The sequence below is a fragment of the Osmerus mordax genome, chromosome 21, assembly GCF_038355195.1.
Source record: "Osmerus mordax isolate fOsmMor3 chromosome 21, fOsmMor3.pri, whole genome shotgun sequence".
Taxonomy (NCBI): domain Eukaryota; kingdom Metazoa; phylum Chordata; class Actinopteri; order Osmeriformes; family Osmeridae; genus Osmerus; species Osmerus mordax.
The window spans coordinates 1,606,443-1,621,797 of record NC_090070.1 but is presented as its reverse complement, the minus strand read 5'-3'; the positions used below and the strand labels follow the sequence as shown (position 1 = coordinate 1,621,797).

General features: G+C 38.7%; 1 protein-coding gene across 2 annotated transcripts in view; it reads left to right on the top strand.

The window, feature by feature from the left end:
* The window catches only part of sptbn1 (spectrin, beta, non-erythrocytic 1), a 55,079-nt gene that overhangs the window by 17,625 nt on the left and 22,099 nt on the right, over positions 1-15,355 (top strand). Inside the window, exons 1-9 of one of the 2 annotated variants that reach the window (XM_067259886.1) lie at positions 218-278; positions 5,926-6,077; positions 7,864-8,037; positions 10,420-10,511; positions 12,285-12,365; positions 12,970-13,085; positions 13,218-13,330; positions 13,590-13,777; positions 13,906-14,023. In XM_067259886.1, coding sequence (XP_067115987.1) covers positions 6,015-6,077; positions 7,864-8,037; positions 10,420-10,511; positions 12,285-12,365; positions 12,970-13,085; positions 13,218-13,330; positions 13,590-13,777; positions 13,906-14,023 — 945 coding nt within the window. In that variant the 5' untranslated portion in view covers positions 218-278; positions 5,926-6,014. Of the gene's footprint in view, positions 1-217; positions 279-5,925; positions 6,078-7,863; positions 8,038-10,419; positions 10,512-12,284; positions 12,366-12,969; positions 13,086-13,217; positions 13,331-13,589; positions 13,778-13,905; positions 14,024-15,355 lie in introns of those variants that run through there. The other variant, XM_067259885.1, reaches the window with a different exon arrangement.

The following is a 15,355-nucleotide window of genomic DNA, read 5'->3' as shown; positions in this document are numbered from 1 at the left end:
GGCACAACATTCATTACTTTACAGGATATTTTTGGGAGTCTGTGGTGAGGAGAGGGGGGAGGTAGGAAACCTTTCAATCCCTCTCTAACTTCCCTCCGTTTTTTCTTTGCGGTGTTCTCAGTGGATCTTTTTTTTTTTGCGGCTCCCAGTGCAGTAAATAAATATGGAGGTGGACTGGAACTCTGGTGCCCAGGATTCTTTTTACTTGGACCCTGGTTACCCTGCTCAGGTGCCTTTCAACTACAACCAGTTAGAAGGACGCTTTAAGCAGTTGCAAGGTAAGCCCAGGCTGGAAGGAAGAAGCCCATTGTTTATAGGCGTTGCTACGCTATGCACTGTCAGCAGACAGGCACACAGATGTCTGGTTAGGAGAGAAAAAGGGAATCCACTGTGCTGAAGTTGGCAATATAGACTATACTAATTATATTTTATACAAAAAATTATTTAAGCAAAATCTGGCAAATATGGATAAAGTATTTTGGGGCAGAAATTATACAAAGATTATTATTTTTTACGGGTGGTTTCTGCATATATATATCCTAAGCAACTGGCACCCTCTATACAAAAACACAATTCACACTGCTATCTAAATGACATGGCTGCTGTCTCTTAATGGATAGTCATAGACAACAATAGCAAAAGGAATGGTAGGAGTGGTTGTTTTGTTCAGACATCTGTAGCCAAATGTGCTCTTGCAAGAAATGGTGTAGTGAAGATTATTCCAAATCCTGTGAACTCTTGTGAAGATTCTTCCAGAACAACGTATTTTCCCACACTCAAATAGGCTACTGTTGTGTGCAAATATTTTTTATGCTGACAAATAATTAAATGACATGAGATTATATGTGGTCTTAAATAATATTGTATTTGTTTACCTGATTAGCATTTGGGTCATGTTTTTATTGTAAATAAACCTATGCTTAGTAAGTCTAAAATGGACAACCAGGAAACAAAAGGTATCAAAAATATCTTTCACCCATTTAAAGCATTATTTCATGTAGCTTTTTGCGGGATACGAATGATTTTTAAAAAAAATCTGCAGAACTCTACAGCAAAGCAGTATGTAAGTGACACCGCAATTTCAGTAATTTTCACAGTTTAAATGTGCTTGTGTTTGTTCAATTTTAAGACTATGGCCAAACTGACCCTTGGAACATGGTTGTCCTTTGTTAATATGTAGCATTTGAGTACACTACACCAACTGATGCAACCTAGTCTAATGCTGTAAAAGCGCAAGTAAAAAGGATGTACCAGAAAAATACTCAACTTTTAACCTCATCTGAGGAATGACACATAGCAGCTGAGATTCAAATGGATGACTTTTGTTGTTTATTCATTGCTTTGAAAATATTCTGCAAGCACGGATAGTGTTATCCTTTGAACCATATTCTTATGTTGGCAAGAACTCTTTAGCTTAGGTCCATGTTTGCCATTCTTCCATGTTTTGAGCTTGAGCCTGACTGCTTTTCACCATTCAAACTGAATTGAAGGATAAGAGCTGTTTCACTGTTTAGCATTCTCAAATTCAACTGCCATGGTAACCTTGCAAACCCACGATGTATTCTATTTTTTCTTTTTGCTTATGGAACCAGTCTGGGTTTCTCTGCACCACAGCAGCAGACCACTACTACTTCAGCATGCTGAAGTACTGCTTTTGTCTGTAACCAGTGGGCCCTTGCCAACCTCTACCCCCCACCGTCTGCGTCTAAATGACCCTCTGTTCAACGGGTGTCCAGAATAGGTTTAATGGGATGATAAAAGGGCAACAGAAAGTCACACAAAGTCAAAATTCTTTGAAAGTACCATGAAAGAGTGTAGTTCTGGCCATTACAGGTCTGATTTACTTTACTTGATATACTATTCCACCCTCTAGTTGCCAGATACTATATATATGTACCGATGATCCACAACGATTGAGGGTATTTAGATGATTATTAAATCCTGATTATAATAACCAGTTGTGGATATAGCTGGATTTAAAGAAAAGGATTGGTATTTTTCCTCATACCAATTTCCTCTGTACAAGTGGCATCTCCTATTAAACTGGTTACTAAACCATGTGTGTGTAACAGAACCAATCTTCAAAACCTCACACAATATGATATTTACTGCAGACCCCCTCCAACTATGTTACAGTGAAAAAAGATCCCCAAACCTTTCACACACTTCCTCGAATCGTCCCTCTTATGTGTGATCAGACATTATCAAGCGTTGGTTCAGGCTTCACTGGTGTGGCTGGGTTCTGCACACTGATCTATTGAATACACTGTGAAAAGCTAGCCTAATAGAGCTCAACCATATCAAATAATTATATATTTTGTGTCAGAAGGGGAGTTTGCAAGGAGGTTGTTGACATTTTTGTTTTTATCATTGAAAGTCCCCTCCCTTAACATGACTCTATGACCTCACCATGCAATCCACAAGGGACACACAGGAAGTCAGTAGAAATCTCATAATGTTACTTATATGCCACAGAATGTTAATTCAACAGAGAGGCAAGAAGGAAACAAGCTTTGTGCTGACTCGTTTGAAAGTCCAGTCGCAGAGCTGGATTATATAAAATAAAAATATAGGCTTTATGGATCCTCTCCGTTGACAGCATGATTATAGGGCTGGGCTTGGTCAAGGACTGACACCATAGCTTGATGTTATCAGGTTATTTAAATATGTAGCTGCAAGGCCGTAGCCATGGAGTCAACATTGGGGGAAATCTGCTGGGGAGTCTGAGGGTCCCCCCCTGAAAACGTTCTTTTTAAATTAATTTACACATGGGATTAACCTTTTATTTTCGGACAGCGTGCGTGGTTGCCTGTCGTATTGTAGCACATTTATATTTAATTTATATTTTTATATCAATATATTGGGGGGGGACATTTTGACCAGATTTGAATATTGGGGGGTGGGGGGGTGGATGTGTCCCCCCCAATATATATTATGATTACGGCCCTGTGTAGCTGACAGTTATATCTAATACTGCTGATTAGAGGTACAGAAACTGCAAAACGAGTCTCCTCAACATTCAACACATTCTGAATTATTTTGTCAATCAGGTGTGTGTGTGGTGAGGGGTTGCAAAAGGATCTTCAACTATATTTGGGATGAAGGATGCTTTAATCAACTTTCTTTTCCTGATACATCCTTGTCAAAACAAAATAATTTAAATGATATTGTGGTCTTTGTTAAATTGTATTAATATTGAGATTAGTGTTCACCCAACCCAGGAAATGTTGTTACTAGATAGTAGATGGTGTTACAGAGATACAAGGACGATCATTAAATCAATAGTTGCTAGTCTGACTGTTATTATGGTATACTCAAGTCCCATATTAGTCTCTTTGTTCCTCAAACTAAAGGCAAAGGACTGCGGTTAGTGGGTCAAGGTCATCGAATGTGATTGGTACTGAAATAAAATAATATCCTAGACATTTAACCCTGAAATATTGTATCTACATGAGGTAATTACTGGTGAACATTTTTTATTTCAAGAAATAATTTAAAAGTGGCCCTGTTCTTTTATTTAAGAGAGAGACCTCATGTAGTTTGTATCAAAAACAATAATTACCTCTGGTAAAATTACAATGGAAGCTCCAAATATTTTAAGTGTCAAGGTCACTGCACTATATTGTAGCATTTAAGTGAACACTGTGTAAATGGAAACTGTTTAAAAGCCTTGGAAGGGACATTCAGTGTTAACAGCGATATTATCATGCAGTTCAATTTTTTTTCCTTTTCCACAATAATTTCAATTTCACAATAAATTGTTTGCGCTCCAAGTCCCCCAAAGCAAACCTGAACATCAACAAATGATCTTAATGCTCAGATGGTAGAATCAGATCTCTCAGCATCTTAAAGGCATCTCAAAGATCTCAAGACAAAGCATTGACCCTATGCCTGTTTCCCTAAGTGCAGTCACTTGCAGAACTATGAATGTAATCCAGGTAATGCATCAGTCTTTTGCTGAAAATATTACTCACATAGCATGCATAAGTACATTAAGCCATTGTGAAATCCACTATGCATAATTTAAAGTATAGGAATCTTGATGAAATGACACAGACATTCGATTAAATATAAGCCTCTATAAACGTCCACGGAGATGTGGAGATTACCAAGATGCCTTTACTAATAATGACAATATTTAAAAAAAATACTTTTTACCCAATAACTCCTTCCCCAAAAAATATATTAATTAGTATTGATTGCATTTAACTTCCTAAACAGCCTAAGGGTCCTAGAATTGACCTGCCAGAAATGGCATTGAGATGACTTTCTCATTTCTCAAAAAACACTACCATGAACAATCTTTGTTGTTCTATTTTTCACTCCTCCTCAACTTTTGTAGACTCCTTGCGGGATTGTTTCATGTCACCTCAGCTGTGAAGAGCTTTTAACACTTGCTCATATTCTGTTAATTGTTTGAGGCTTGTAGCCAGTAGCTGTACACAGTACACACTACACTTTTATCAATCCTACAGTGTTCTCAAGGATGTCTGTGCTTAATAGTAAGGCCAAATGCTAGCTTTATGCAACATTCCTCAATCCTTCCCAGGATTCAGTTAGCTGGACAGTTGTGGAAGACAGAAACACTGTTTCTATTGTTGCTTTGAGTTCTCCACTCCTCCTCTTCTCTCCTCAAATCCTCAAGGGGACTCTGAAAAGCAATCTAACACTATGTTGCTCTGTTCATCTTTATGTTACCATGTTGCTATAAAGCCACAGGAATGTATTGACAGATTAGATGTCTGTTCATAGTCCCTTCACCTACCGAAGTCAAAGGCAGGATGCAGGATCTGGGGCTAGGAAGAGGATATGAAGCAGGAAAAGGATTGTTAGCATTGATTGTTAGTGGGATTTTTGTTTAAACACATTGTTTAGGGGGTTTAAGGGGCTAGACTGGCAATCATGTTTTGGCAAGATAGTTTTTTTTGGTGATTCCAACTTTACCATACCATATGTTCATTTTGACATTGGTTTTGTGTCACCATCTAATGGCAACAAATTAGGGTGGGGAAAATGAGGGTGGATGGGCTGATTGTCAGTACAGTTGTTTGTGGTTGTAAAGATGGTTGTCTGTGTGCATTTCTGTATGTACGTGTGGTATATAATTGTGTATGTGCATCTGTGATGTTCATTGTTTATTCTCACAATATTCAAATTGTTAATGTAGGGTTTCAAATGTGACACTACAGTATTCACTCTTCAATTCTTCAAACATGACTGTCCACAACTTTACGTCTTTACGTAATCAGAATTACATTTATTTTTGTCATTTTGTTTAATTGTGTGTGTGTGTGAGAGAAAAAGACTGAGGTCAAATTTTTTATTATTTTACATTGCTGATGGCTCTTCAGTCTTGTCAAACAAACCACTGTTAACTAAAAGTCCATGTGAAAAGCCTTGGAAGGGCACCCTTACACTCCTAGGTGTAGCAAACTCTGCGTGCGACCACCAAGGTCATTCTACAAGAGCGCAGCGAAGAACAATTGAATCCAATGCTTACGTCTTTGTCTGGATAAGGAATGCAATAACAGGAAAATTGGGGAGGATTATAAATAAACCCATCATGTGTTCATGGAAGTGAACTCCAAGCCAGAGGGTGGGATATGCACTTCACCAAGTGGCTGAATATAAACAGGATAGCCCTTGCCCCCACTTAGATTTTTTTAACTCTGAACAAGTATGAGAGCAGCCAAGAAGGTAGGCTATCAAAGTTTGGTGCCAAATGTGGGCCTACTAATGGGGAGTAATGGGTATATTTGCAATAACAAAGATTTAAAACTGTTGTTTTTGCATTATGTTAGTTAAAGTATTCATGTGATCAATACCTATTCATCAACAATTATTTACTGATATCGGCACATAGATTTGTCTCATTGAAAAAAGTTTTTTAACAAAAATTTAAAATTGTATTTTGTTTGCTTGCAGATGAGCGTGAGGCAGTGCAGAAGAAGACCTTCACCAAATGGGTCAACTCCCACCTGTCCAGGGTGTCCTGCCGCATCACGGACCTGTACATGGACCTGAGGGATGGCCGCATGCTCATCAAACTCCTGGAAGTGCTTTCCGGGGAGAGGCTGGTAGGTGCACATGCACACACACACACACACACACGCGCGTGGTGAGAGGGGATCTCTGAAGAGACTGGTGAGTATAGCACAGACTTGGGTTCAGTATTGATCACTTAGATGAGCATGATCCCTAACAGTTTTACTTTCAAAACGTCATTAAAAAATACAAATGTATGTGCATTTAAATCCTAGCATATGTTTTACCTGTATTTGCACAAGGCCTAATTTGAGGCTGTATAAATAGAAAGTACCTAATTATCATATATATCTATTATACAGTATTCAAAAACTATTGGTTCATGTGGTAGTGGCAACAGTTGAGTCAGCTTTTTGCTGTTTTATGTACTGCCTTTTCTGTCTCAGGGCAACCTGTCATGAAGAGCTGTGCCGTCAGTCCACTATCATGGACTAGGCCCCTGATAAGATATCTCTCTATATATATTCAAATACCCAACACAGCACTCATAGGCCCATTTCCCCAAGGACACTCCAGTATTTGACTATGAGGTCATCGTTGTGTGGACCTGGAAACGAGTGTTTGTCAGTGTTGTATTCTGCTTGGCTGTATTTTACTGTACAGTGTGTCCTCATTCTTCTTCCTCTTAGGAAAGAAACTCCTCTTTTGCATGAATTCCTTCTTACACACCTTCAGTGTGTAATGTGAGTTGAGTTTCTGCACAGAAATCTGCCAGGTTGATGCAAAGTCCTCTACCAGATTAGGTTTCCAGGAAATTGTGAGAAACATGAGAATTGAGCGTACTATTTATGAACATTCTAATGTGTCTAGTATGTCCCCCAGTGGACCCTAGTTTCATCTATTGGGATTTTTGGTCAGTACAGAACATTTAAATCGACTTAGAGATGTTAAGGATCATTCCAGTTAAATTTAGATATTACACCCTGGTACAGTTGTGCTGTAATCATGTTTTGCCAATATCCTAACAAATATTGATTTTCTTAATCAAGTGCCCAAAAAATACTTTTGAATCCTTAGTACTGTGGACACAGGCATGCATGCACACACACACACATACTCCTTTTACTACTTTTAGAGTACAGCCTTTTTCATAATGATATAAATCCAAAAGAGCAGTTTTATAACATGGCTGTGGGATCTGGTCATAGGACTGACAGCTGTTGCCAGCATCACCCTTCCCCCCTGCTGTAAAACCACACCTCAGTGCAAAGTCTCCACTCACACACCACAGGCCACACAGCTGCAAGTTATTCATTCACTTCCAACAGCATGAAATGGTGATACGGAAACACTGTTCATAGCAAACTGACAGTGACATGGACTGAGGACAAGCCTGTTATCAATTAATTCAAACTGCAGAACTTGCAAATAAGTGTAATGCTCATAACTGTCCTTTTACCCATTTTAATTTATTAAGGAAGTTTAGAGAGTAAAAAAATTAATAATATATTATGTCATGAATAACTCCATTCCCACACCATGAAAGTGTACTTTAATTTGCTTACTTACTTTGGTTGTATTTATGTGTTTAATCTTTGAAACTCTTTGTGATAAATGAAAGGTAACCCCTTAACATAGTATTGTATGTAATGTGCATGATATATACAGACACAGTTACTGACACAGTTACTCTTTTATTTATTTTTTTACGTATCAATTTAATCAAATAATGTCATCCATACCATACCATACCATACCAAGGCCATTTTGAAATGTTTTAATTGGACTATCAAGGCCATCATTCATCAACCATGTAAGGAGGCTGTAATATACATTTGTGCATATCTTAAGAAGTAAATGTCTCTCTTCTCTCTCAAGCCCAAGCCCACCAAGGGGCGCATGCGCATCCACTGCCTGGAGAACGTGGACAAGGCCCTGCAGTTCCTCAAGGAGCAGAGAGTCCACCTGGAGAACATGGGCTCCCACGACATTGTGGACGGCAACCATCGCCTCACCCTGGGGCTCATCTGGACCATCATCCTCAGGTTCCAGGTAAATAGGATTGAACACACTCACTTAACCATAAGACAAACCATAACTGTTTCAAGCGCTTTTTATTATAACATACTTTTAGAGAACCAGAAAAAAATACCAAAAACTTGCATGAAATACCATATTCTCCAAAGTTTGTCCTAGTAACTTGGTATGTTGGGTTTTAAGTTAAAATAATTTTAACTCTAATCTAAATTAATTAATTAATTGGAGGTAAATGTACATAAAAGATCTAACGATTGAAAGTAGAAATCGCTACAATACCTTGAAGACTAAGGGCAACGGTTGAGGGGGACTTGGCATATTGGATACAATGTCCTTTCGTGATGTACTGTTGATGAGATAAGTCTCTTGATAAATCAGGAAATCTGTTGACAAAATCTCCTAGATTGAGTTTGGCTGCCATGTATTGCATTTCAGATTTACCAGAAATGTCATAATTGAGCATTTATTTTCTGGACGACAAACATAGTATAGATAATAATACGAATGAGTTTTGCAAATATATTGTGCAAAATATTTTCTTCGAAAATTAACAAAATATTGGTTGGGAAAATTGTGTCTTTCCCAAACTTTGGTTGTGACTAGTCCCTATGGACCCTATGCAAACCTACACCCTTGACAGAATAACACAATTTATAAGTCTTTGGTTTTGTTGTACAATGATAAATTACAACTTTTGGGGGGGCCAGTAAAAATTGTCTTGGGGCCAGTAAGTTTAAAACCCACTGGCCCGGTGGGGCCAGTGCCATTAAATGTTAATGTTGAGCCCTAACAAGTCAGATTATGAATTTGATATGAGAGATTGGTTTCAATGAACAGAATGAAATGGTCTAACTTATAGAAAGACAGAAATTGTACAGTCAATGATTACATCCTTACAAATCATAAACATAGCTCATGCCAATGCTTCGGGGAGGAAAGAGTGTTAGCCATAGTTAAGTTTGATCAGGGTTGATCAATGAGGTTGAGGGCTCTTCGCAAAGTCAAAGTGCGGCTGCGCTGCAGGGATCATGAGACTGAGTCTGCATGATTTCAGTCAGGTCACAATTAAAATAGTGTTTTGGGTAGGCTACATCTGCAGAATCGTTCAGGTAGTTGTTGCGATCACTAATCTTGTGAATCCCAGGAGAATCTTGGCAAGATCCGTTGGAACGCCAATCCTGACGTCATTTACCATGCCATCGTTGGTATTGCTGGACTCAGAGATCGATTGTCAACTTAGATTTTTATACAGTTCAGATTTAGGAGGAGTCTGTTTCTTCCTTTACACCTCCCAAAGGTGTGAACTGGTCTCTGGATGGTTCATAAGAGTGTACAAATATTGTTCTGGACATTTTTGTACAGTTACAAAATAGAATTGAATGATTGTTTAATAATGTCAGCTTTGTGTAGATACCATGGATGACTTGGTTGTCTTTCAGGAAGAAGAATTAGGCGTAGTTACTAGAATCAAGATTACAGTAAACACAACATTAACCCTTGTGCTGCCTTCGGGTCACATGACCCAAAGGTTCATAACGAACCATCGTTGTGTTTACACAATTTTACCCAATACAAAAACAAATACAAATATTTTTCTTTTAACCTTCGCAGTGTGGGGGGTCTGACACAGCCCAACGGTTAAAAGAAAATGCTTCACTTTGTTTTTGTATGCGTTAAAGTTGCCGCAATACGACGGTGGGTCACAATGACTGATGGGTCAGCATGACCCGAAGATAACACAAGGGTTAAAACAAATTAGCAAACATTACACGAATATTCCACTCATAATTTTCCACCTTCTACTCTTGTGGTAAACTTTCCTTAAAGTTCTGGTAAGGTATGTTCAGAGAGCACAAATGGATGCTGGACATGTGTCCTTTGAAGCTTGCAAGCTAGCAGGAAGTCATCACATGCAGAGTGGGGAGGTCCCCCTCCAACTCTATGGTTCCTTTGCATCAGCATTTGGTGGGTAATCAGCACACTGAGGGTGTCAAGAAGGCTGATTAGGTTTGACTGATGTGGTTGGATCAGACTCTACAGGTGTGACAGGATGTCGGCTCTGTGTGGTCTGACTGACCTTGCTACAGTACCTAATCATTATATATTAGAATCTAAACATCAAAACATACTGTAATTTACATGTGTATCATTCCTCATTCATCACAAATCTTTAAGTCTGGACAGATGTAATAATAAAATGGAACCAATTTTTTGTACTTAGTTGTATCCTGTAGGCATTCCATTTGTCAGTATTCTCTGATTAAAATATGTATGTGGTTAGTGTTGTACAGTTAGAGGGATGTTGTTGTGGTTATTTTCTCAACTGACTAATTAGAAGAATTGTAGGATGTTTATGAAAGCTTACTGGTGGCTCCTGTGGTTTTGTCTGTGTCACAGATTCAGGATATCAGCGTGGAAACAGAGGACAACAAGGAGAAGAGATCGGCCAAAGATGCCCTTTTGCTCTGGTGTCAAATGAAAACTGCTGGGTGAGTGACTGACAAAGATAAAAATATGCCTGATGTTTATCACAGGAACTGACAGGATTTTCGGGGGGATGGAAATGTCCAGTTGTATAATGATGGTATCTACCATTTATGCATTCACCTTTAAACCCAGTTAAGCACTGTATGTTGGCTCCAGACTAACTTTTTGCCTTGGTTGCACTGGTGCGCCTAACTTTTTTATTTAGGTGCACCAGCACAACATTTAGGTGCAGCCAACCTTTTCCTTGCGTCGCCAAATTGCAAGGTCACCTTTTTATCATGCTCCATATACATTCATATATATTATGTAAATGATCTTAAACAAGAATAAGGTGTAGGTAAATACTTTTTATTTGAACCACAATTATACTGTATATAAAAATAAAAATAGTTTGGCAGCTCAGTGCTTCACTAAGCTTCCAAACTTAAACCTTTTAAGCAAAATAAAACATTAAAAATAGAAAGTGCTACTGTTTAAAAGTGCTTCCTTGAACTGAGACCTAACATTTCATGGCTCAAAGTCTTATAGCGGGTCCCCCCTTGCTGTCGCATGCCCTTCAGACGGCCAACACCTGTAATTTGGCCTTCTTGCCCTTTGGCCTTGGCTAAACCAGATTGCCACACTCTCCCTAGCATCAAAATCCTAGCTCCATGGGTTAGCTCCATGGCCCAGCTCTGTAACTCAGGGGTGGGCAATACATTTTTACAAGGGGCCACATGAGAAACCTGAAATGTGTTGGAGGGCCGCATCAACGATAACTTGAACTTAATTCTGCTCACTATTCATTTTCTTCCATTGTAAAAAGCAGTAAAGTCTATATTTTGATTAGCTGCTACTGGTTATCAGAAGAATAAGGATATTCTGTAAATATTTATATAAATATGTTAAATGTTGGTGTAGGTCAAATAGGAAAAGACTATAGAAGTAATAAAGAGTAAAAACAAAAACAATCATTACATTTTATTTGTAACAAGTTAATCTTCACAAACACTGAAAAGTTGTTTTGCAGTATGTTAAAGATATGCAATTGATCAACTTTATACAAAAAGCAATACCTTTTTTCAGTTCATTTTGTTCTGTGAGAGAAATCCAGTGGGCTTGAACAACTGCATCGAAATCTGGCTGAATGTCTGAGGTGGATATGCAAAGGACAGCTGACAGGTGATGATCAGGGTCTGCAGCTTAACTAGCAAATCATCAGCGGCCCGCGCCCACTGAATCAGTCAAGTTCTTATTATGTCCGCGTTAGTTTTTTTCTTTAGTCCCTTAGTGCCGATTCAAATTGTAATCCTTCAACACAGCGACTTGTTCTCCACAAACTAAGAACACAGCTTTGACCTCAGTAAACAGATACTTAGAAGTCCATGTCTTGTTAAAAACTCTACATTCTGTATCAACCTTTCGTATTTGATTTTCGAGGGCTTACTCTCCTGTCCGTGAAGTTGCGCATGCGCACATATGTAAATCGCCTAATCACTGTAGTCTTTCAGAACTACATATTTGCTACCGCTCAACACATTTATTTTTTTTATTTTTTTTATTTACGTCACGCTGGCCGGATTGGGACAAAATTGGTCGCACTCTAGAGCCCTGATTTAGTATTATGTTCCACTATTATTGAGCTACAAAACATTTGCTTTCAGGACTGTCTGTCACTAGCTCATGAAATATTTAATTACTGTTGTGTTCATAGATTGGCCATTCTGAGTTTCACTGAAGTATACAAAACTTTTCAGTCAAAGTATTTGTTTAACTTTGACCATTTCTCTTTACAGCTATCAAAATGTGAACATTCGCAATTTCTCCACCAGTTGGAGAGATGGGATGGCTTTTAACGCACTCATTCACAAGCACAGGTATTCAGACACTTCCGATTTTATTTTATTTGAGAAAGATTTTGAGTTTATGGTTTCATTTTTGTCGTCATAATTTCTGAAAAGCACTACAGTGTTTAAATTCAAATGGAAGGCAGTGTTTTGATAAATCTTTCAGGATCAGGATGGAATCCAGAATACAATATATACACTTTGTGTGCCAGAACGATTCATAGGTTGGCCAATTTCTTATCAGCCATTATGGGCTATCACAGATACACTCTGTATCGGTATCGGCGGATATGCGCCAATATTATTTTGTTGCTGTGATATTGTAAGCATTTTAGGTTATTTTCTTGGTTCGAGTTATATATTTTAGTTTTATTTGTGTTTTTTTATTTATAGTTGCCATATATGTTTCTATAATGAATATATAAAGAATATCCAAGGTATAAGTATTGGAATTTTTCATCATTGACCTCAAAAATCCAGCATCTGTCGGGCTCTACTGTGTGTACTTACTTTTTAATGTTTTCAGTCATTCCAAGAAATGTACAATTGACAAATGTATAATGACCTCAGATTTCGTGTTATACCAGGAAAGACTTGTTGTGCATTGGTATGTTTTTGTGAATCTTCTGTGCAGGCCAGACTTGATTGACTTTGACAAGCTAAAGAAATCCAATGCCCATCATAACCTACAAAACGCTTTCAACCTGGCTGAACAGCATCTAGGCCTAACCAAGCTCCTGGACCCAGAAGGTGAGAAAACAAATGACTATAGTCATACTATTACTGACTATAGTCAGTAATAGTAACCTAACAGTTCACCAAAGTCTCAGGCCTTGTTGGCAGGAATTGTTTTTGTTTAAATGAATAATAATTGTTTTGTAGATATAAGTGTGGACCACCCTGATGAGAAGTCAGTCATCACCTACGTGGTGACATACTACCACTACTTCTCAAAGATGAAGGCTCTAAAAGTGGAGGGCAAGCGTATTGGGAAGGTAAGTTAAGAACTGAAGACTGTTTACAAATGTTCCTAGTAAATCCTAGTGTCACTTGCATTTTGGATACACTTGTATTCATGAAAAAGTGCTTGGTAGTTGTTACTTTGCTCTAGTTAATTTACTAAGGTTTCAGAAAATGGTAATCTCAAAAATATTTTTCTTTAATGATACTCCTAACAATCAATGAAACCCCCAAAATGTTATTTTTGTTATTTAAAATAATATATTGTACTGTTGTGCCTGCTTTGGTCACTAGGTGCTGGACAATGCCATTGAGACAGAGAAGATGATTGAGAAGTATGAGTCTCTTGCCTCTGATCTGCTAGAGTGGATTGAACAGACCATCATTATCCTTAACAACCGCAAGTTTGCCAACTCTTTAATGGGGGTGCAGCAGCAGCTTCAGGCCTTCAACACCTACCGCACGGTGGAAAAACCCCCTAAGTAAATAACCTAAGAGCTAATGGTGGATTAGCCCCTCATTTATATTATTATTGTTAAAAGGATAATAGCAATGTAATAAAAGTATATTTAGAAGCTAAAAAACAAACAAATTACCTGTTATATTTTAGGTTTACTGAAAAAGGCAATCTGGAAGTACTTCTGTTTACCATCCAGAGTAAAATGAGGGCCAACAACCAGAAAGTATATATGCCAAGGGAGGGAAAACTCATCTCTGATATTAATAAGGTAAGGACAAGTTTTCTAAAAAACCTTCTTATGTGAAAGTGGATATGAATAAATTCCTAATTTGTCATTGGTGTATTGAGTTAAAGGTCACATGATATGTTGTTTTTGGATGCTTTTATTTAGGCCTTAGTGGTCCCCTAATACTGTATCTGAAGTCTCTTTACCGAAATTCGGCCATGGTGCATAATTACGGCCACTACGAGCAGTCCCACAATGAGCTTTCCTCAAGACGCGCTGTTTCTGTGTCTGTAGCTTTAAATGCTAATGAGGAGAGAGGCGGAACCATGCGCTAATGTTTACAATGGATGTATCGCCATTGCAATACTGATGATGGACGTTGGGGTGTTCCATCAACGTCGATTAAGGAAAAGCAAGACTTATTTCGCCAAGTCTCACTTACTTTAGCGAGAGTTCCGTTCCATTAAAGATCCTGTAAAGCAAATTCCATGATTTGTTTCTCAGTACATTATATACGTGTGAAATGAGTTCCTGAAAGCATGTGCAAAGCGCGAAAACTTTGTCGCACTGAAATGTGGAGTTAGACTAACAGTTTCTGTTAGGTTTTCAGATCAGGTTTCAGTGAGCCAAAAAATTACCTATCTACGTCATTTTCACCCATCTACGTCAGATCACTGAATGGCTCCTCCTGCTGTACTGTTATTGTAGCTTACTTCAGCTAGCTAGCTAGCTAGCTTCAGGAAGTCTCCCTCCACCCGCAACTGCATCTTCCCTGGATGCAAGAACTTTATCTGCGCTGCAACGCTATTTAATTTCCCTATTGATGAGGAAAGGAAAAATAGGTGGATTGATTTTGTTAAGAGCCACGCTGATGGAAAGCTTCGGATAAACTCCAACTGCCGCCTCTACAGTGACCATTTCAAGGCGGATAGTTTTAACATGGAACAGAAACAGACGGGTTCAGGGACACACGGCTTCTCTTGCAACGCAGAGCCGTACCGAGCATCGCCCTCGGCTCCCGGCCGTTCCTCCTCCGATCGCACCTGCACCTGGTCCAGGCGGGTACTCTGTTGAAGTTTAAAACTATTGGATCTGTCTAGAGCCACTCTGATCTGCCATAACCAATCGCTAGCGTTCGCCTTAGCCAATTCCTTCACCACTACTGTAACAGAGCTAGCTGCCGTAGCTGGAAAATCTAACTGTTCCCGAACCTCGTGGGGAGGAGGGCCACAACATCATGGCCACCAACAAAACTCAGCAAAACTTGTTCTTGCTCCGGCTTTAGCTTATGGATATCCGGCAGCGTTGCCACAACGGACCGAATGTGGCTTCGCTCGCATCTTTCTCCGCCACCATTACGAAACTGCAACACAA